Genomic DNA, 23577 nt, shown 5'->3' with positions numbered 1-23577 from the left:
AGTAGCTTTCCAAATCCCCTTCTTGTCCTCTCTGCCACTGTTACCCGCCATGTTATCTGCTCTGTCTATCAGTGTCCAGGATCCCACAGACTTCACTTAGCCGAAGCCCAGTCTGGCAACCTGTGGCTCATAGCCCTCTGACACCTGCTCTAATCTGGCAACCCAGATTATGTTAAGCCTTCAAAGAGAAGAAGGCTCACATGTGATCACATGAACCCACACACACTCGTGCAAGCAAGTGCCAAGACTTTCCCCTCTAGTACACTGTCTGCATTTTCACCCCAAACTTATTCAGCCACAGCCTGCATTATCCTTTCAGTTAGCCTGGCCTCTCTGTCATTCTGGGGAGGTTGTTTTTGTTGATTAGAATAGTTACTGAGGCAGCACCTCTGCCTCACATCACATTTGAGACGGAGAAAATGTATTCTTTAAAAAAAAATTTTTTGAAGTCTCCTGCATAATTCATGTGGCTGCTGATGCAACTCAAGCCATGGGAAAAAAAAAATCATCCATGAAGAAGACATCAACTTCTCCTGTTTTTTTAAAACTGCATTAATCAATAATGTTATTTGAACAATTTATCATGTCTATCTGTTACAAATAGGTGTCAGCTGAGATCATAATAGGCCTAAAGATTACCTGACTGCAGCTCCTGTCTGCTAGCTGTTTTTGTTTGTTTGAATACAGTAATAAATAAGTTAATGTATAATGTGTTTCTTCTATATGCTATCTATATTCTATAGAAGGTTTTCATAGAACTCTATAAAAACTAAGTACACCCTTACTGCTCCCATCAAATGCACTTGATTAATTGATCATCAGCAAGTGTCATGACCTCTGTCAAAGCAGATGTTTTTGCAGTTTGCTGGTCTGATGCATTCATTGTTAACACAATGCTGCAGTCTTCCCAAGAGTGGACATCCCAACACATTCAGCCCAAGGTCAGACTGTGCAATGCTCAGAGAGACTGGAAAAACCCCAAAAGCTGCATCTCAGGCTCTGCAACCCTCAGTTAGCATGTTAAATGTTAAAGTTCATGACAGTATAGTGACAAGGATCAATGTGTATGGCCTGTTTAGAAGAGCTGGAAGGGTCGGAAGGGCAGGAAGAAGCCACTTATCTCTAAAAAGAACGTGGCAGCACAGATTAAATTTACTGAGCAAACCAACAGATTTCTGGAACAATGTCCTTTACACAGACAAGACCAACGTGGAGATGTTTGGTCATAATGCACAATGGCGTGATTGGTGGAAAACAAGCACAGCGTATCAACACAAACATCTCATACCAACTGTCAAGCACGGTGATGGAGGGGTGAGAATTTGGTTCTACACACACAGGATCTGGGCACCCTTGCACCTATTGAACTCCTCTGTATACCAAAGTATTCTAGAGTCAGCTGTGAGGTCATTTTGTCCAACAGGTAAAGCATGGTAAGCTTGAGTCATGCAACAGGACAATGATTCCAACACAGCAGCAAATCTACAACAGAGCAGCTGAAAAAGAAAAGAATCAAGGGGCTACAATGGCCCAGTCAAAGTCCAGATCTCAACCCAACTGAAATGCTATGGTGGAACCTTAATTAAATTGTGACTACAAAAATGCCCACAAACCTCAATGAAGTGAAACACCGTTGTAAAGAAGAGTGGGCCATATTTCTTCCACAATGATGTGAGAGACCGATAAAGTCACACAGGAAACGATTCCTTTAAGTTATGGCTGTAAAAGGTGGTTCTACAGGCTACTGAATCATGGGGTGTACTTAGCTTTTTTGCACAGTCCTTTCTTTTTCACTGAAGACAGCCACCATTCATACACCAAATTTTTGCTGATCAACTGAAAAGATATCTGATTTTCTTCTTTTTTTTAATCATAGCTTTGTGTTGGCCCCCCCCGCAAAATATGTTGGTAGCTTGCAAAAATTGTGTGCTGCAGAATCATACAATATGAATGTTATTCTCAAGGATTTATCAGGGTTTATCAGTACTTATGGGATGTCAACAAGGGTAATATATATGTGGTTGCAGTGGGTATATGTAAGTCAAGCAAATGAACTGAAAAAAAAAAGGCTAAAAAGTTCATAAAGTTGAGGAGATGGTAAATAATTTCATTGCAAGTGACATTTTACAGAATTTCATTTTGGGTTTCTGCTGCGTATTTTTGCTACAGTTTTTATTGTTTAGTGGTGCTTTATATTTTGTTTTAAATCTTCTAGGCATCTGTTTTACTTTTATTTTAGTACATTTTTACACAGGAAAAAAATTACCCAGTACTCTTTCCATCTCTCCCTAGATGTTTGTGTGGAGGTAAATGTTTGCAGCTGTTTCTAATTACTGTCTTTCTGTGACTTATTTATCAAACTCTTTGGTAATGATACAGTACATGAAATGATACATTTCTGCTGCTTTTTGTTGTGCTGTAAAGTAATGCACTGCATAATAACAAGAATAATACACAAACTTGAAGGAAGGCCGACTTGTGAACTTGCCCTGTAATTAATTTATCATTCTTATGTTAACAGCAATGTGATTTTAGTTGTGTTGTGTATATTTAGGACCCAAAAAGACCCAACCCATCAGAAAAAAAACATGCAGGTCCATCATGTCCTGTTGAAATCAGGACATGCTGCAGACCTCTGTCACTCAGCACCATCAACTTCATCTCCAGAAGGGAGATAGCATTTCCCTTCTGGACCACAGTGGTGTGGAGGTGCAGGACTGAGAGAGGCAGACAAGTCTGAAGCAGTGACAGTGAAGAGAGGACTCTCCTCCAAAGTGACAGTGTGACTGCGAGAGTTCTCTGTTCCTTTTTCTGTTCTGTCTCTGTTGGGGGTTCGGGTCAAGCCTCTGGACTTTCCTCTTCTACTTTGTTGCTTCTCATTTAAAGGATAGCTTTGGTGAATTCTCTGCCTCGGTCCTCAGAGGTATTTTTTGCAGCACTGTTTGTCTTCTTGTTCAGATTTCACAAATACTAGCAGGATGAATTTAATGAAATTCTAAAAATGCTAAAAGTTACATTTTGATGGAGATTTGGATTACTTAAAAAAAAACAACAAAATGTGGCACGGGCCGTGGTGGAGGATAAGATCTCACAGTGCACTTTTAGTTTTGTAGATTTTTCTTATTGTTATCAAATTCTTTGGAAAGACCAAGCCCAACAACGAACTGCTCTAACTAGCAAATACCTTCTGCTCATTTGTCATTTTCTTCATTTCAAAAACATAAAAAAAAATAAACAAATTCAGCCTTTCAAACATGCTTTTTATTAATAAATAAAACATTTGAATAAACACCAACCTTTTCATAAGCATCAGACTCCAGTTTTGTCACTTTAAGTCTTCTCGGATGCTGCGTGACTGTAAGAAACAGGCAATAAACTTCTATATTCTAATAAATGATGAAATATGAGAAAATTTATTAGGGGGATACACGAGCGGGACCAAAAGCCCCTCATGCACATGGCCATTAATTAAGCCCTCTACTGCAAGATGTGTTTTAAAATTCATCAGTGATACATCCTCTGAGAGAACTCAAAGCACCTTTTAATTTTTTATATAACTATTTTTTACCTCACTGCTCCTCTCACACTGTGCAGCTCCACCTCTCACGCAGCCACATGCTTAGCAAGTAGCAGTGCCACTTTTAAATGAAGCCATCACTCCATGTTTATATAACAGTGAGCCATTTGAATGACCGACATTACTTCAACATAAGATGCTATGCCAAACAGATGACTTTGCCCAAATTATTACATTCTCCCTCTGATGGATTTATTTATGTATTTATTTAATAACAAATCTTTAAGTGCTTTTATCTTAATGTGCTGCTGTACCTTAATGCACTTCATACATCACCATTACAATAGCTTTTCTGGAACAAAAATTGTAAAAAAATAAAAAATAAAAAATGACAGCGCACAGGTCAAAATGATAATTTAGAGGCTGGTTTAATAGCTGTCATTTTTGCTGTAGCTCGATGCTTTAAAATGTTTGCAAAAGAATGGTTGGCTAATGGACCCAAATTCATTTTGCAGCACTACAATCACAGAAGTGTGTGACCACAGAGAGGAAGCTATTTGTGCTTGCTGCTAGACGTATTTATGAGAGTCCTAAAATGGGATTTACAGTAAGTGCATGAGTTTTTGGACAGTGACAAGTTTTTTTGTAGATGACCACAGTGGATTTTAATTTAAAAAACAATCAATATATGATTGAAGTGCAGATTTTCAGCTTTAATTCAGTGGGTTTAACAAAAGCATTGAATCAATTGTTTATACGTAGACGTGGACAAACTGAAATTATTTTAAATATAAGGATTGTTTTTAATACATGAATGAAAATCCTTTGCAGTTAATAACTGTCTGAAGTCTAGACATCATGAACATCACCATACATTTTCCATCCCTTGAGGTGCTCTGCTAGGCTTTTGCTGCAGCCACCTTCAGCTGCTGCTTTTTTGTGGGTCTCTCTCCCTTCAATTTTCTTTTCCTTGAGTAACTTAAAAATGGTTCTCTGTTGGACTCGGATCAGGTAACTGACCTGGTTATTGAAGAATAACCCCTTTTGCCTTCTTTGGATCATTATCCATTCATACTGCGAATTGCTGTCTGACCAGTATTGCAGCAGTTGACTGAATCTGAGCAGAGAGTATAGCCGTGTACACTTCAGAATTCATCCTGCTACTTCTATCAATTGTCACATCAGCAATAAACACTAGTGGCCTGGTTACGCTGGCAGCCACACGTCCGTATGCCATAATATTGCCTCCACCGTATTTGACAGATTCATGAGCTGTTTCTCTCATTCTTCTCTTGATACCAGTTAATCTTAGTTTCATCTGTTTTTCAGAACTATGCTCGCTCTTGTAGGTGTTTTCTGGAAAAGTCTAACCTGGACTTTCTAATCTAGAGCGTAACCAGCTCTTTCTACCTTGTTCTAAACCCTCTGTATCTCCATTCATGAAGCATTTTTTGATTGTAAACTAAAGTCTGCCTTCCAATCATATCCTGATTGTATGATTTAAAATCTACCATGTTGGTGTACAGAAGCAAAAATTATTGTCCAGAAATGTTCAGACCTAACTGCAATAACAGTTTCATTCATTACATCGTTTTACTACCACACCAAAGAAGTAACTCCCTCAGTCATTACAAAACTATTTTCCCTCAAATATAATTTCATTGCAAACCTTCTTTGTTACCATTCATTATTCCCCACTCTGTACCTGACATGCATGTTGTTAGACCTGTTCGTATGCAGTACGTTGCTATGAATATAACTAGAAAAGTTCCTTTTGTGTTTTCTGCATTTTTGATTTCAGAGTAACATCCAAGGATCTATTTGGATAAAGTCTTCTGTGGTCTTTTGCAGATGCTGTCATCTAATCTCTCAGCTTTTCAGACTTTCTTGGCAGCAGCTCTTTATCTGTTGTTGGCTGTCTCTCAGTCTGTCAGTGCCCAGATAAACTCTCCCGCAAACACACACACACACACACACACACACACACACACACACACACACACACACACACACACACACATACACACACAGGAGGATGAGAGAGCTTTTACATAGTTTTATATTTCCAAGAGTTATACGTAAAGAAAACTTTTCATTTTCTTTGTTCCTTTTGGTTAAGAGCATTCATATATACTTCTCATTGAGCCAGATGTCACTTTTCTTTCAGTTGTCTCACAAATTGTGAATCTGTTCTTGGGGTTTTTTTAGTTGTTAGCTTTTTAAGTTGGACTGTTGCTTCATTGTGCTGGTGCTTGACCCTGTTCACTGCAGTGTTTTTAACTGAAAACATTGGGGAAAGTGTCATAAACTGTTCGCCTTTCAATCTGAACACAAAACGCCAGCGTTACACACAGGGCTCTGTGACTTGTGTTATTATTATATCAAGCTGTTTGTACAGATGCTTGACTGTGAATTTGGGCCAGCTTGTGCAGCACATAACTTGGTGGTGATTGTGTTAAGTAGATAGGGATGCGTAATTCAGCATGATCTAGAGAGGAGTGTAAAATGATAACAATACCACAATCTATTTTGGGGGTAGCCTACAGACACAAGAATTGTTTAAAGCACGATTATGCAACCGCTGAACGAAGCAAGCATCCCTTCCTTAAACAAATGAAAAGTAATTGTGTTAGAGTAGCATGATCCTTTATCATGCTCGGAGAAACATTTTAATGGTTTTATCACAGAAGTAACACAAGACAAAAACATGCACACTCTTGCGGTTTGCTGCTCATGGTCCAGTCGCACTCTTACTCGGGTCTGTTTCCAGGAGAGTCCAAGAAAATGCAGGTGGGAAAGAAATTTAGTGTTTGGTCTGCATGCATTTTCAGTAACCCCATCTCATTATAATTTAATGCAAGGTACCCCTTTAGCTTCATTTTCCTCACACAGTGATACCCTTATAGCCTAGATTCCCAACATGCAAAAGTCCAGGTTGCGATGCAGATGGGATGGCTGATGGAACAATACAACCACAAGACGAGAGTTCAAGTGAATTCTGGGGATGCTTTCATTCTAACTTAATTTTACTTTTGTTTTTGATGCTACCTTTTCTGTTACCATTTACTTTAGATTAGCCTTTAAATCACATGCTTGGTTAAAGCCTTAAAACTGCTTGATTGGATTTAGGGGGAAATCGTGGTTTTGATTCACACACACTTTCATAAATAAAGCACATTTAAAAGGCAAACTTCTCTCTATGGTTGCCATGGTTACAGGTCATTGACTATCAAGGTTACACATCCTGCAACAGTGATGACACCAGCAAAGCACTTTTGTCTGTGGTTTCATCGCCCGTTTCAGACATTTAGGGAAAATGAAGGCAAAGAGGTACTCAAGCGTTACAGTGTAAAGCCGGCATCAGCATGTGACAAAGTGGGGGAGAGAAATGGTTGGTTCCCATTGTATGGGGTATTTACAAAGTCCTCCTCCCAGCAGGTCTCAACACTCTGCAGCCATCATGAAATGCATTCTAGGCATTCATCCGGGTAGTTTCTTTGAAGCGTGATCTAAATTAACTTTCATTCCAATGGTCACCAGGACATAAAAACTGCATGTATAGAACCATAAGTCAAATTTGACAGAAACAAATAAAAAAGTTTTTATACCCTGGAAGTTTGGACTTCTACAAGCATCTTTGTTGCTCTGGAGTTCTTCCACAAGCCATGTCTCTAATGTGTCTGGTATTTATTTCCAATATGCCCCACTGAAAATAAAAAGTCACATTATTGATCATCTGATAAAGTTTTAACTCAATCAGTCATTCTGTGTGTTTTACAGGTGTCAATGGTACTTTAAGGCCAAGATGACCTCGGAGGATAAAAGAAGGACGAATTATCAGAATGGACACGGTAAATCAATCAACTGTCGCTCTCTTTTTCTGTTGTTTTGGGTGCTTTTTCTCTCATTTTGAAATATTTGAAATGGCTCACACCAGTGTTAACACTACTTTAGCCTGAATGTTCAAACATTTGACTAGAAAGTGATATGTTTAATTTAACGTGGTACCGGTAAACAGGGAATAAACCTCATGAGAGTCTGAGAACCATAGTGGGGAGCTAACAGCCACCTCTCTTCACTTTGCATTCAACATGCACCATGTACTTCTGTATGGATCATTTCCCATTTGTTCTTGTTCCTATGCATATTGAATTTTGCACTGAGTTCACTGTGAGCTTTTCCAGAATACAGAAACACCTGCAATTGACACAAATGCTTGCAAGGAAGGAGTATCTAATGTATTTATTTAATAGCACCACCAGCATGCTCCTTACTCTCTCTTTCTTCTACTTTCCGTCATCTTCTGTCTTCCTCCTTATGTCCAGTCAGGGTTCATTTAATGTTCTACATGAGTTTTTTTTTTTTTTTTTTTTATCTGGTTATATATGATAGTTGCATCTCTAGCCTGTCAGTTTATGCACTCCAGTTTCTTTGTCTTTTATACCCAACTTTTCGTTCCCGACATGAAAATCACAAATTGAAGTGAGAGCTGTTACGTGAAAAACAGAGAGACATAGGTATTTAAATGGGAACTGAGCAGTAAAATGGAGAAGATGGTCACAGGGTGAGGGGAATTTGCTAGAGGATAAACAAAAAGGGAGAATAAAATGAATATGAGGGTTGAAAGGGACAGAAAGAGAGAAGACAAAGAGAAATGAGGACTGTTCAAAGAGGACAGTTGGATCGAGGCCACAGAGCCACAATCAGCTGTGAAATACAGTGCATATCTCCTGTGTCCTGTTTCAGCAGCACAGTGTGAGATACTGAGCAGAAGCTGTGAAAGGGGAACCGGGTCCTTGGCATTTTGCTTGTGTCGATTCATGCCTCTGAGACAACTCATTGTTGTTTTTTTGTTTTGTGATACTCTATCGATCCCTGAAGGAGAACCACAGCTTTTGTCTAGGACCTCTCCGCTGGGAGGCGAGGGTCAGCGCCAGACCAGCAGTAGCTTGTTAAAGACTCGCTGACTTGCTCAAGGACACTTCGGCAGGGTGAAGGGTCGAATTAAATAATGGCTAAAAACTTGCCGCGGTTAAAAGGATGGTTCAGCGCTCAGTGTGCTGCCCTGCGGGGTTTCAGCAAAAGATTTGTGCTTGTTGTCTCGCAGCTTATAATAAATGGTAGTGGGAAGGTGTGTCTCAAGCCATTTGTCTCAAGAGAGTTGCATTTGTTTGTACAACGTCCTATGATCCACTGCTGATGGAATGATTAAAAAAAAAAAGAATTTAAAGGTTTGTCCTATCTATTTATCTAAGATGTGTAGATTGTGTGAATGTGGGGTTGTATTGCTTTTTTACTATATTTTTCTCCACAGCTGAACATTTCAAACATTTTTTTTTATTTTCTATTTAATGTATCTGCGTGTTTGCCGGCAATTTTTTGTTTCATGCTTTCAATGACAACACAAGGATGTTGAGTCCTGTGCAGTCAGCTTATTATAGCTGTTGGTTATTGCCACAATTAACTAAAGATCAGTAGTCCCATGAGTGTGCTTATTTTCATCCTTTTCCACATTCCACCAGTGACTGCAATAGTACCTCCTGGGGTACAAGTACCACTGATCGTGTAGTATTTGTAGCATGCATAACAAATTTCCAGCAGTAAAGTCCAAATGTTGCACGTAATTTTTTCAAATTTATTTTTTTTATCATTTTTAACCTCAAGACTCCTCTAAACCATGAAAAACAAACTCCTGTACTCCACTTCATTGCATTGATTATTCTCTGTATTTGTCCACAGTCCCTTTCCCAGGGATAAAGACATATGTGGATCCTGATACATATGAAGATCCCACACAGGCTGTCCATGAATTCACCAAGGAGATTGACCCCTCCAGGATTCGCATTGAGAGGGTGATCGGAGCCGGTATGCTCACACACACTCCTGCACACACTCTTATACACTCGCTCACTGACACGTAATGTTCTCCTGCAAGCAGAAGAAGATCATTTCATGTTGGTTTGGATAACAATAGTTTTAAATGTGCATGTGAGATTATCTGTTTTTATTGCTGTGAACCCACTCCTTCTCTCCTTTGTATATACTAAAGAGGATGGCTTTTTCATCTTCCAGCTTCTCACTGTCATTTTCTTGACACACGTTGTTAGAATATTAAAACTTTAACAGGTTTAGAGAACAAAAGAAAATGTAAGAATAGACTTGAGGCTTTTTTTAGAAGGTGAAAGAGAGAACGTTATGAAGTTAACCTAATCAGAGAAGAGCTAATAAGGCTGGAGTTTAAATGGGAACTGCAACACTGCCCCCAGGTGGTATGCTGCATTACCTGCTGATGGAATGGCTCTTGCTGATATACAGCATATGGTGTTTATATGTGCATCTATGTGTGGTCACATACTCATGTGGGATTGACAGTAAGTAAGTCTGCATTGCATAAGCAATTAAATCTGGGTAGGAACACTTGGTTTAAGGTTAGGTTTAGTCGCTATAAACAGAGTAATATTACGCCTGCAGAAAGGGAATCTGATGAGCTGTGTGTGTGTGTGTGTTCTCCAGGTGAATTTGGAGAAGTGTGCAGCGGTCGTCTGAGAACACCAGGGAAGAAGGAGATCGCCGTGGCGATAAAGACGCTGAAAGGAGGCTACGTGGAACGTCAGAGGCGGGACTTCCTGCGTGAGGCATCTATTATGGGCCAGTTTGACCACCCTAACATCATCAGGCTGGAGGGCGTAGTCACAAAAAGTAAGTAGAATATGTAGAGAGAGGTTGTTTATATGAAGTGACCATAATGTCCCACTGTTACCTTTTTAGCATGTTCTTCTGAAACATAAGTGACAGTGATTTATGGAACAGCCTGTATACAACTGATGCCGCTGATGAAAAACTGTATTTTTAAGCTACTTTAAGCTATGAGCTAAATCTGTTCATCCTAACTCAGTTCACTCCCTCACACAGCTCTGTATTCACTGCCAACAAACAAACTCAAACCCAGTCTATTGCTTCTTCTGTACATTCTAGCCTAATGAGTTTGACATTTTTCCACATGGAATTAAAGAAAAAAACATTGTGTCGTATAAACATTTGAAACTCTGTTACTATATTTTTATAAAAAAAAAAAAAAAAAACTTCTTCCAACAGATTTTCTGTCTTTTGATGAGCTAAATCCTGAATTTACATTAAGCATTTCACTTATGAAGCAAACCTAAATGTAGGGGCAAGATCATCTGAAGTTGCTATCTCATTATCCAGCTCGATGATTCCTCTTCGCAGTCTGATGTGTAAAGTTCCACCTTTGGTTTTTTAAATGGTTATTTGCTCTAAAAATATCTTTAGGGCTGGAGCAGACTCCTATATTTCATACTGAGTAATTAGTCACCATGTGAAATGACTCTGCTCTGTTTATTCTTGGCTCAGTTTTCTGTTCCTGTTTACTTATTGTGTAAGTTTGTCTAAATGTGTGTTTTTTGTTTGCAAGTGGCCGGCCTGCATGGCTGTGTAAGTTTAAAGTCTCCTGTGCAGGAATACATTTTATCTACAAAACGTGTGTGTGTGTGTGTGTGTGTGTGTGTGTGTGTGTGTGTGTGTGTGTGTGTGTGTGTGTGTGTGTGTGTGTGTGTGTGTGTGTGTGTCGACTTGTTAATGAGCTCTGTTTTACGGGGCTCACCCTGTGCAACATATGGTTGTTTTTACAGGGGGTGTATAAACTGAGACATTGCTGTGAATATAAATGTGTCCCCTGAAGACTTTCAACCCCTCTGTGAATGCAAATAGAGGACACTCCTCAGCTCTGACCCCAGTGATAAAGAGTGATAAGGGTTTTTTTTAAGCCAATACTGTCATTATTACATTAAAGGCAATGATTGCTGATTTTTTGCAGTGACAGATTTAAGTGTTTTTATGCTCTCTAAAGCGAGTGAGTGGAAAAAAAAAATCCTCCCACACAGCACTGAGATGACTTCTGTGGTAAGACTCTAAAAACATTTTCAGTGGCTGTGGCTGAAAAGGACTTTCATCACATCCGAGGTCAACAACTGTGGCTTCCTGCACTGAATAGACATCTTTTATCAACAGCAACTCTTTCAAAGCCATTGATATCATTCGCCAGTCAAAATATTGTATCTGGGCCCTTTGTGCCATCTTCTCATGTTCTTTAGGCTTTAAATAATATGATCTTTTAATATATATCAATATATGATTTATATCCGAATAAACCAGATCCCATGAATGCCAATTCAAAAGTGAATACATACATATATACATCAAGTCATTTGTGTTTGCAGAGGGCCATCAGACTGTATGGATCCTATCTGTGTTCGCTTGTCTCTCTTTGTATTTTCTGTCACTCTCTCCATCTTTCACTCCTTCCATCTGTTGTTGTTCTTCAGAGACTAATTATGGAGAGTATTGTGCTGTGACTGACTGCTATACCTGCTCTGAAATAACAGGTGACACATTAGATTCTGGCAAGCAGGTGCGTTTGTTTTTGTTCAGGCGCTGCACTGCATAACTATATATTGTTTCCAGACCTTGCTAATTAGCTCAGGAAAGCCAAGCTTGATCAAATAATTTCTTGTCTGTCCCTGCTGGATTTGTGCAAGGAGAGATGATATTTAAAAGGATATGGTGATAGGCTTTTGCAGATCTAAACAAAAACATGTGCTTATTTGGTCTCAGGCAAGTGATACAGTTCAGTAAAGAACAAGGCTTTGCTTATCCAACCATATACCTGTTGTGACTGGATTGTAAGCTATTCAGCTGTGATTATTTCTGAATGTGGGTTGATTTTTAAGTTGTCTGAATACCACAGTAGACTTTAAGAGATTATCTCATCGCACAGCATCATTCACATCAGGTGTTCAGTCTTTTCCAGGGGAAAATCTTTGCACACTTTCTTTAACAGATTTGTTTTAAGTCGACAGCTCTTAAGAATTTATTTTTAAACCATAGCAGAAGATGCTTTATTACCATTTCCATTTGAACAATGAAATGTTGGTGCTCAAGTGACCATAACAACCTGTGTGTGTATGTGTATATGTATATATAATTTTGTTGTCCTTCAGACAATTTCATATGCTTGTTTTGGAAAAGTGGCTTTTAGGTGTTCAAAGCTGTTAGAAAAGTTAATCCAGTGTTGATTTACTAAATTAACCTCTCATTTAGCATCTTTAAACTTTTCTTTTCTAAAAAGTGCAAATAAATATTCACCTTTAAAGTCACGTAAAAAGGAGCTGTTCACAGGAGTCTATGCGGTCCTGTGAAAGACTAAGTGCACCATGCCATAGGAATAAAGAAGGTGAGTAGCAGCCAGGTGCTGCTAATCAAATACTGTATACTTGATTGATTGACCATCATCAAGTGTGACCACCTCTATAAAAGCAGATGTTTGGACAGTTTGCTATTCTGGAGCATTCGGCTGTGTGTTAACACAATGCCACAATCTTCCAAGGAGTGGATGTCCCAGCAAATTCACCCCAAGGTCAGACCATGTAATGTTAAGAGAAATTGCAAAAAAAAACCCCAAGAGCTACATCTCAGAGTCTACAGGCCTCAGTTAGCATGTTAAATGTTAAAGTTCATGACAGTACAGTTAGAAAAAGACTGAATAAGTATGGCTTGTTTGGAAAGACTTGCTAAAAATTAAGTGGCAGCACAGCTTAGGTTTACAAAGCTCCATCTGAGCAAACCACAAGACTTCTGAAGAGATGTCTTCAGTACAGACAAGACAAAAATGGAGACTTTTGCCCATAATGCATAGCACCAAGTTTGGCCAAAGCCAAACACAGCATATCAGCACAAACACCTCATACAAATGGTCAAGCACGGTGGAGTAGGGGTGATAATTTGGGCTTGTTTTGCAGCCACAGGACCTGGCCACCTTGCAGCCATTGAGTTGACTATGAACTCCTCTGTATACCAAAGTATATTCCTCCACAATGATGTGAGAAACTGTTGATTCATAGGGTGTTTTTTTTCAAAGGATTGCACAGTCCTGTGAAAACTTTGTTTGATTATATGTGTTTTCAGTTGAAGGAATGATGTGTAATTACTCCCCAGAACTTTTCAGCTTCACCCACCTTTGCTTTGACTGAAGATTTTTTTTTTTTTGTCCTTCACCTTCAAAAAAGCACCATTATTGATCAGTTCAAATCAAAAATATATAACAGTATGCATAATTTTGTATGCTTTCATTTCAGTGAAAGGGGAGTGATTCTCCACAAGAATCCACATATAGAAGTCTTATCATATTTGGGTTCTAGCTCTGTATACACTGTGGTGATTTTACTGACAGAAATACTGCAAAGGCTGCCGTACGTGGATCAAAAGTGTCTAAAACGTGTGGTTTGTTCACACATATTTTGTCTTCCTTTAAGGGGTAATCTAAATATTTGAGCCTTGAAACAGATAAAATTGTGGAAAACCGAGAAAACTGGATATAAATTTCCAACCCATTAAAAGTAAGACTGCAGCTGTTTGTCGAATCATGAAACATCAAACTTCAGCTGTATTGAAGGAAGTCTGTTTTATAAATGTCTGTAAAATACTCCATCTTCCATCATGTCATTTCCATATTCCTGTGTGACTTTTAAAAATTACATGAATTGAAAGTGCAATATCAATAAATGGTGTGTCTTCACCAAGCTTATATTTCTCTTCGCAGCAGTTCAGGAGGATTTACAGCTCACCAGCAAACAGGCCTTGGACAGTTGGTTTCTAGCTGTAAACCAGTCAATCAGTAACTCTGTGGGGATCCGCTGTGGGGAAACAAAAACATTTGGAAAGAGAAACTGGGCTTACATTTTTTCTAACTAATGTTTCATGTCATACATGGACTGAATACTGAATACAGGTCCCAGCTGGTTTTTTGAAACAGAGAGGTTTTATCAATTGAGCAGCTTGACTCAATGCATCAATAAACTCCTGATATATGTGGAGGGATTTTTTAAAGTTGTTACTCCTCCTGGACTTCCTGTAATAAAAAAAAAAAATAGATTGTGCAAATTTTGTCAGCCGCGCTTTACAATAACTAATGTGTTTTCTACATTAATTAAATTTTAATGTTTCATATAATCAGAGGATCATTTGGGATGGTACGAGAGATAACATAAAATATGTCTCTTTTATCAGAAAATCCAGAATTAATCTGCTTAATTTCAGTCTCTTCACTACTTTAGAGTACAGACGCCTCCTCCATGAATAAAAGATCATTCTCAATGTAGGTTTAATGCAGTCTGGCTGAATTTGTTGCTTGTTTCAGAATTATAAATTATCTGAAATCTTATTTTGAAAACATGTAAACTGAATGAATACCACAGACTGAATATACAATTAGGCTCCACTGCAGAGCAAAGTAGATTATAAAGCTTGCTTTTAGACAGTCACAACCTTGTGAATGACAAGTAGCTACTATATGAACATGCATGTCAGTTTCTCAGTCAGAACCATCCATTCACTTGTGACGTCCAGTTTGATAAAAATAAGATGGGGATAGCCAAAATGCTCAAGCTGGGGCTTCAGAACAGGACTTAGCAGAACGGCTGGTGGCATCCTGGAAGCTCGAGCCATCTTTTACGTACAGTATGTATGTTCTTTGCGCCAGGTACATTGTCAGTCTCACTCCATTTCTGCCATCTTGTCTTCCACCCTACACTGTAAACTGGCATCACGACCGTGTGGTGAGTGTGAGGCAGATGGGGATTAACAAAAGGCGAGCTTTTATTATGGCTGAAAACATGAACAAATAAACACAGAGAGTAACAAAACTAAGGAAACCTAAACCAGGTAGAAATATCCTAGGAAAACAGAGACCACAGGAGTGGACACAAGACTCTGACAAGAGACGATGGGAAGACTGAGACAATAAATACATCAAGGAATTAGGAGGGAACAGAAAACAGGTGGGGAGCACAGCTGAATGTAATCACAGCAGATGAGACAAGAAAGCAAAACTAAATGCAGAGCACAAAAAACAAGACGGAAAAAGTACAACAGGAAACAAATGAACCTGGAAACAAGAACACAGACTTGACACAGGAAAGCAGAAACACAGAGGAAGAACTCAACTTTAAGGCCACTAGGAAACTAAGTATACTAGAGGGGAAAACACATGAAACAATATAAACAATACCTCAGAAATAGGAAACTAATGCACAAGGAAAGTACACAAATGAGACAACATAAAACAAACCAGTGATCACAAATGAAAAACAACTCAAATTCAAAAGTCCACTAAACTGGAAAACACTGGGTCAGAGACCCAGGACTGTGACAACTAGTCTTAATGCCAAGGAAATAATCTGAAACAAACACAGTATGTGCTGTCTGTGTGTTTTTGCAGGCAGACCTGTCATGATTGTAGTGGAGTACATGGAAAATGGATCACTGGACTCATTTCTGAGGGTAAGTGTTGGAGTGTTACAGAACTCAGACATGATGATTATTTCCTCAGATAGTATCAAAATCTCTGCTCAGCATGCCTTTGCATTTAAGACTTCCCAAGATCACTTCTAGTCACTTTTGTGACTCATGACTTATGAATTATGTAATGTATTTACTGTAGCACATTGTCCTCTCAGTTTACTGCCAGCATCATTTTGAACAAGCTATTTTTTTCTGGATTTTTGTCAGTAAATTTCCTCTGTCTTTTTCTCCATCCTTACCCTCCATTTCTCACCGGCTGCCTGTTCCTTCTCTTTCCGTTACCTCATACTTTCCTCAATATCCCGTTCCTCCTGTCAGCAACATGATGGTCACTTCACTGTCATCCAGTTGGTTGGCATGCTGCGTGGCATCGCCTCAGGCATGAAGTATCTGTCAGATATGGGCTACGTTCACCGAGACCTCGCAGCTCGAAACATTCTGGTCAACAGCAATCTGGTGTGTAAAGTGTCAGACTTCGGTCTGTCCCGAGTCCTGGAGGATGACCCAGAGGCCGCTTACACCACAACGGTACACCTGACACCCTCCAATAACTCAGCCCTCGTAAAACAAGCAGCTGCTGCAAATTTATTACAGGTTTTCACAAAGCTGAAATCATCTTGTTCTATGTCACAACAGGGAAAAACGTTATTGTTCAAGGTCCACACTGAGGTTGGATTCATTAATTTCCTGGGATTTAAATGTTGTGAAACGTTATGGGAAACTAAGGCCTGAATGCGTAAAGAGCTTTATTTTTTAAGGTTGCCTTTCCATCGTTGCATTTTATCACATTGAAAATTGTTTAGATGTGCAGTATCGACAGGTAAAACCAAGAGAAGTCTAAACAAAAGATGAAAAACAAGCAAATTCAGAGGGGATATCACTGAAACACGAAGAGATGAGCAGGCAAAGACAGTGGTAACAGGAAGGGTAGTCGATTGCAGAACAGACAGACTGACAATTAACAGGGGAGACGCAGAACAATATGAGGAACAAATAGGGATCAGGCACAGGTGGACAATAAGTCTAAAAGCAAGGCAGTCTTAGAGGCAGGAAAACAAAAGAAGCAAAACCAAAGAGGCACACAGAAAGTGGATACCAAAGTAAAACAGAGACATGACAAACACAAGGAGAGACAAAGGGAACACAGGGGATGCTGGCAAAAGGTAATCACAAGTTAGTGAGGAGATCTGAACCACAACAATAGCTACAGCAGCACAATAATATCCATGATAAAGTTTCCCCTCACTCCAGTCTTACTCACAGTCAGCTGGATGACTATGGTGTGATTCTGGCTTTGGTAGAGAATCTCTTTAGAAACTGAGACGGAATGTTTTAAACTGCAAAAGGCACAGAAGCAAAATCCAACCCAGCAGCGGTTCCCTAGCTGATCCTCCTTGTGTGGCAGTATCAAAAAAATAAACTGATTTCCAGAGTAGCTTCCTCACATAAACTTTGCATCTCCTGGAATCTTGTTTTCAAAAACACATCAGTACTGAGGAGAGGGGACGGGACTCACGTGGATCTTTTGCTCCCAGCATCTGTTGCTGTTGAATCTTATCGTTGTTTCACTCAAATCCCCAAATATCAGTGCGGAAAAGCAAAATGAAATATGACACTGACATTTTTGAATCTTCAATTAAAAGGTTCTATTTACCATGTATACCAATGCTATCTATATAAGCTGTATAAGAAATCTGATGCATTACTTCAACTAGATTAGGCTGATTTAATTTAGATTTTCCTGCTTTCTCACCTGAGGCAAGCAAAAGATGGAGTAGCCTTAGATTGCAAAAGTCAAACTTTCAATGCTCATGTGCTAAATCTGTCTGAGCCCACAGTGACCTCCATTTCCTGGTTTGTATTGAGGTTTTTTGTGTGAGGGAAATGCCGTGTTTATGGTTCCAAGTTGAACTTTATGCCTCACAAGACTGTGGTTGAAATCCATAAAAGGGAAGTGAAAGGTGAGCCAGCTGAAAGGAGAAAGGGGAGAAAAGAAGAAAAAAACTGCAGGCATAAAAACAGAATATTTAGAGGAGTGACAGCAGTATTATTGAAGACTACTGGTTTTTTTTTTTTGTTTGTTTTTTGCTAGATCATACAGGATGATAGAGTCCAGACATATTTACCGTGCATATTTGGACAGCTACTCATTAAGCAGGTTCAGTTTGAAATTATAACAGTTTCCAAAGGAGGGGGACCAAAATGCAAGATGCACAGAGGCAGCATGAAGTTCAAAAAAATCTTTAATCTGAAGACAGGCAGTGGTCATACACTTGAAGGCAGTCCGTGAAGGCAAATAATGCAGGCAAAAGATAAGATCTAACAACATGGACATACAGTATATGGGAGAATAACAATGGACACTTAAAAAAAAACTAAAGGCACTGAAACCTTGACTACAAATAGTACAACATGAGTGCCAACAGCACATGTAAACATTAGTAAAACTGTAGAACATGTAATCTGTACTGCTGCTGTTGTCTATTTGCGATTCACTAAATAAGTCGTACACAGACTACCAATCAGGCTGCAGGTGTTGCTTTGCACCTCAAATATTACTAGCAATGGCTGAATGGGTCTACCTTCCAAAACATTACCTGTTTTTACTACTACTGGAATGTGGTAAACTCAAATGTGACATCAATCTGACGTCAGACTTTTGAGGTAAAAGTAATGCAGCATATCTCACAAATATTAGATAAATACTGGATGCTACAATAAAGAACATCTCACCTTACATTTGTATAGGGCAAGGGTAGGGAACTCCAGGGCTCGAGAGCCGGTGTCCTGCAGGTTTTAGATGTGTCCCTGATCCAGCACACCTGAATCACATATAGAAGGCATTAGCAGGACTCTGGAGAACTTGACTGCAGACTGAGGAGGTAATTCAGTCATTTGAGTCAGGTGTGCTGGATCAGGGAGACATCTAAAACCTGCAGGACACCGGCTCTCGAGGCCTGGAGTTCCCTACCCCTGGTATAGGGTATTCAAGTCGCGTTGTGTCACATTGTATCTAGAGTTTAGGGGGTTCAAAAGTAACATAATGTTATTCAAAGCAGAGACTTTGTTTAATTCAAACTAAATATGAGCCTAAAGAACAAAATGTGTGACTGTGCAAGTATTTATGTTGTGAACTGCAAAAATAATAGTTTCAATAATGGATGTTACTTAGGGGAGTTTAATAAACTTGAGGAATTTATTTAGTGTATGCTGACATTTTGCTCATATGTGTGAATACATTATTCATGTGTAGCTTTGTTTTACCTTTCTTTTCTGTCTTTTCTTTTTTTTTTTCTTGCGTGAGCAGGGTGGTAAGATTCCAATTCGATGGACAGCCCCTGAGGCCATCTCATACAGGAAATTCTCCTCGGCCAGTGATGCATGGAGCTACGGCATTGTCATGTGGGAAGTGATGTCTTATGGAGAAAGGCCATATTGGGAGATGTCCAATCAGGATGTGAGTATTTCCATTCTTGTAATATGAGAAATAACCTCTTAAAACCAGCATGACCTCATGGTAAAATATTTCTACCAGCTCCACCAAGCCCAAAAAGAAGAAGAAAAATACTCTGCAAAGGTTTTATTTTATTTCAGTAAATGCGCTCTCCCTTCTTTAAAGGGTTACTAATTTAATCTGAGTTTTAATATAATGTACTTCAAGACACTTGGTGGAAGAGTTTTTGAAACTGAATCAGAATCAGAATCTTTATTGTCATTGTACACAGAAGTTGCACAACGAAATTTAAAATGCATTCCTTTCTAGGTGCCTCAGACAATAAATAATAAAATAATAAAAATATGAGTGATAAAAATGATTACTAAAATACAGTGCACAATAGTAAATTAAGACGAATCTAGCCCCAATACACACACCAACGCACGCACACAGTCAGCACTACCACCCCACATCACTGTCCATTTAACCACACAGAGTTCAGTTCAATGATGGCTCTGGCATAAAAGCTGTTCCTCAGTCTGTTTGTTCTGGCCTTCATTGTCCTGAAACGTCTGCCTGATGGCAGTAGCTGAAACAAGGAGTGTCCAGGGTGTGAGGGGTCCTGGAGGATGTTCTGTGCCCTCCTCTGGCAGCGGGCATTGAACAGTTCCTGGAGGGAGGGCAGGGGACAGCCTATGATCTTTTGAGCCGTGTTGATGATTCGCTGGAGTGTTTTCCTGTCTGCTGCTGTGCAGCTGTTGAACCACACGCACAGACAGTAGGTCAGGATGCTCTCTACACAGCAACGGTAGAAGGACACCAGCAGATTCTGGGTCAGATAGTTGCTCCTAAGAACCCTCAGGAAATGCAGTCTCTGTTGGGCCTTCCTGACAATGCTGGTCGTATTGATACTCCAGGTCAAATCATCCTGCAGATGTACTCCCAGGAACCTAAAATCTGAAACCAGCTCCACTTCATCCCCCTCGATGAACAGAGGTTGAATGACATGTGTTGTCCTCCTAAAGTCTACTACCATCTCCTTTGTCTTAGTGGTGTTCAGGATCAAGTTATTCTCACTGCACCACCTTGACAGCTGCTGCACCTCGTCCCGGTATGCTGACTCATCCCCGCCTGATATGAGCCCCACCACAGTGGTGTCATCCGCAAACTTAATGATGCAGTTACTGGCATGTATGGAAGTGCAGTCATGTGTGTAGAGGGTGAAGAGTAGGGGACTCAGCACACAGCCCTGTGGAGAGCCGGTGCTGAGGCTGATGGCTGAAGAGAGGTGGGGACCTACTCTTACCCTCTGGGAACGGTCTGTCAGGAAGTCCTTGATCCAAAGACAGGTGGAGCGTGGTATCCCCAGATCTGACAGTTTAGTCACCAGTCTGCCAGGAAGGATGGTGTTAAACGCCGAGCTGAAGTCCACAAAGAGCAGCCGAGCGTAGTTCCCCCCCTGCTCCAGGTGAGAGAAGGCAGAGTGGAGGGCCGTGGCAATGGCGTCCTCTGTGGACCGGTTGGCTCTGTAGGCAAACTGGTGGGGGTCTAGTCTGGGAGAGAGACTGGAGATGACGTGAGCCCGGACAAGCTTTTCAAAGCACTTCATAACAATTGGTGTTAGTGCTACTGGCCTATAGTCATTCAAACCTCTGATAGTGTTCTTCTTGGGGATGGGGACGATAATGGAGGACTTCAGGCAGGAAGGGACAGCAGCCTGGCTCAGGGACTGGTTAAAAATGCTGGTAAAAATACCAGCCAGCTGAGCCGCACAGACCTTCAGTATCCGTCCAGAGACACCATCGGGCCCCACAGCTTTCCTGGGGTTCACAGTTTCCAGCATACGCCTCACCTCTTGCTCTTGCAGCCTGAGGATGCTGCTGCTGCCTGCTGATGGATGTTGGATGGCTGTCTCTGGTTGCTGTACCTCAAAGCGTGCAAAGAAGCTGTTCAGCTCCTCTGCCAGATTGATGTTACGCTGATCAACTAACAGGCTGGGTTTGTAGTTCAAAATATGCCGAACCCCTTGCCACACCTGCCTGAAGTCGTGGCTCTGGAAACAGTCCTCAATCCTCCTCTTATACACAGCCTTGGCCTCCCTGATGCCCCTCTTCAGGTTGGCTCTGGCAGCGCTGTAAAGCGCCCCATCACCAGCTCTGAAGGCGATGTTCCTCTCTCTGAGAAACTGAACTTTGACCCTGAAGAAAATAAGTGGCACATCCATTCTACAAGTTTGGTATTTCATTACTTATTTTAATCATTTTTTCCAATGTCTTTTTTTTCACTCCTTATGCATTAAATTAACTCAACATGTGTAAAAGACAAACATATATTAGACCAGGCATACCAAGAGAATGTGAAACCAGGTCATGGTTACCTGCCTGGGAACTGCAGCTGGAGGCTTCTTGCTGAATCGAGACATCTCTACTCTTAAAAATAATATTCTGTGTACACAGAATATTATTTTTAAGAGTAGAGATGTCTCTCTGGAGTGGAGGGGCCATACAGTTTTTAATGAGGTGGTCAGACAGAAACCATTACTGGCACTGGGGTTGCACAGCAAATTGACTGATTTTTGTGGTGGGTTTTTTTTCCCCCTGTATTAAATCACTGTAGTCCAAGTAGCTGTAGTTGTTTGCTTATGCAGCAGGTATCACTGCCATGTAGAAGTAAAACATGAGGACTCGTATAAAATTATATTTTTTAATATAATGTTTAGGTAAATAAACATCAAATGGGTGGTTGCACCTTTAAAATGAGTCCCTGTGGGACAAACAGCCTTAGTGAAGGCCAGTATTACTTACTGAACGTAACGCCGGTTCTATGAGAATGTGGCTAGCCTAACCTAACAGGCTTCAGCATTGGTTGTGAGGCTTGGCAAGAGGCCAAACTTTGGTCTTTGGTGGCTGTGGCCACCCCTGTCTCTAACATGATTTTGCACAGTGATAGTAGCAGCACACTATCACTGTGCTAGGTGTTACCGTGTTGCTATCTTCATTTTTATTCTTCTGTATAACTGGTGGCAACCAGTGTTAACATGCAATACCCCCACCTGTTGGAATATAATAATAATAATCCAGGTAATTACATTCATTTTTAAACATCACAGCTATCATCAATGCAATATGTTGAATATATATATATATACACACCTGTAGAATGTTATTTGCTCTTGAATCAGCTATTCCTTTATGTGTTCTGCTCAGAGTTATATTGATGAGATTTTCTTTCACGAGCCTCTCCTTTAACCTCAACCCATAATAATATTGACTTCGCAGATCCATAGTTCCTGCTTCACTGTGTAAATTCAAATCTTTTTCCGTTATATCTCTAAAGTTGTTGCCCTTTAACCTGCTCTGTGACTGTTTGCTCACATCAAAAACCTACCTCTGAGAGAATGGAGGTCAGCAGCAAAAATACTGGTGATATCCATCCAAAGGATGAAAAAGATGAGTAAGAAGGAATGGAAAGAGCAGTAAAGGTCAGAGGTTCAGAGGACTGCGGTCCAAGCAAGTGGGAGTTTTAAAGCTGTGGATTCAGTGCAGCTGAGCAACCCGCTGATCCCTGGGCTGTGGTCAGGGATTGGAGGGACCTTGGTGGAAGCATATCCATCCTTCTCTCCGCTGAGTGTGAAAGCTCCACTGTAATCCCCTCAACCCTTTACAGACAGACTCACACACATACATACACAGACAACCCAGCACACTCATTCACTAAGGTCCCAGGGTTTGGGGAGGATTTGTGCTGTTTGGGAATTGCTTAGAAGTACTTTCTAAGTCAAAAGGCCAGCCAAGCTACAAAACCTGCCAAACACTATCTCATCCTGGTCAGCCACTAAACAGCAATGCTTACTACAAAGATACATATAGATACTGTACTTTCCTTTAGAGAATCTGAGAGAAAATGTATGGCTGTTAACACGCATTATCAGCTGAACTCACAATACTGCAAAGTACATGTAGAAATTGATTTATTGTATAGTTTAAATACAAGAATGGCATACCAAACTCTAAACCTGTATGTGAAAGAAAACAAAACACAGATTACACTGAATGTTTAGGCTAAATGTGGCCCAAATCTGCATTTTTATGGGTCACATTTGGCTTTGACTGATTGTGTTGAAGCAGTGTGAGTCTGGCCGTCTCCATTCTGCCACAGCTCCACCTTTTATGAGCCAGATGTCAGGTGTGCTCTGGCATTTGTACCACCTCTGGCCACACAGCACTTGGCATAATCCATGTCAAGCCAA

At 40.2% G+C, this 23577-nt stretch overlaps 1 protein-coding gene across 2 annotated transcripts in view; it reads left to right on the top strand.

Moving 5' to 3' along the window:
- epha6 (eph receptor A6) overlaps positions 1–23577 on the top strand; it is a 183995-nt gene that overhangs the window by 155780 nt on the left and 4638 nt on the right. For both annotated transcript variants that reach the window (XM_030757617.1, XM_030757616.1), the window contains 6 exons: positions 7298–7368; positions 9257–9382; positions 10031–10216; positions 15810–15871; positions 16211–16420; positions 19200–19349. In XM_030757617.1, coding sequence (XP_030613477.1) covers positions 7298–7368; positions 9257–9382; positions 10031–10216; positions 15810–15871; positions 16211–16420; positions 19200–19349 — 805 coding nt within the window. The remainder of the gene's footprint in view (positions 1–7297; positions 7369–9256; positions 9383–10030; positions 10217–15809; positions 15872–16210; positions 16421–19199; positions 19350–23577) is intronic.

This window comes from Archocentrus centrarchus, chromosome 21 (assembly GCF_007364275.1).
Source record: "Archocentrus centrarchus isolate MPI-CPG fArcCen1 chromosome 21, fArcCen1, whole genome shotgun sequence".
Taxonomy (NCBI): domain Eukaryota; kingdom Metazoa; phylum Chordata; class Actinopteri; order Cichliformes; family Cichlidae; genus Archocentrus; species Archocentrus centrarchus.
The sequence above is the reverse complement of the archived record's forward strand: the minus strand, read 5'-3'. Positions and strand labels throughout refer to the sequence as shown.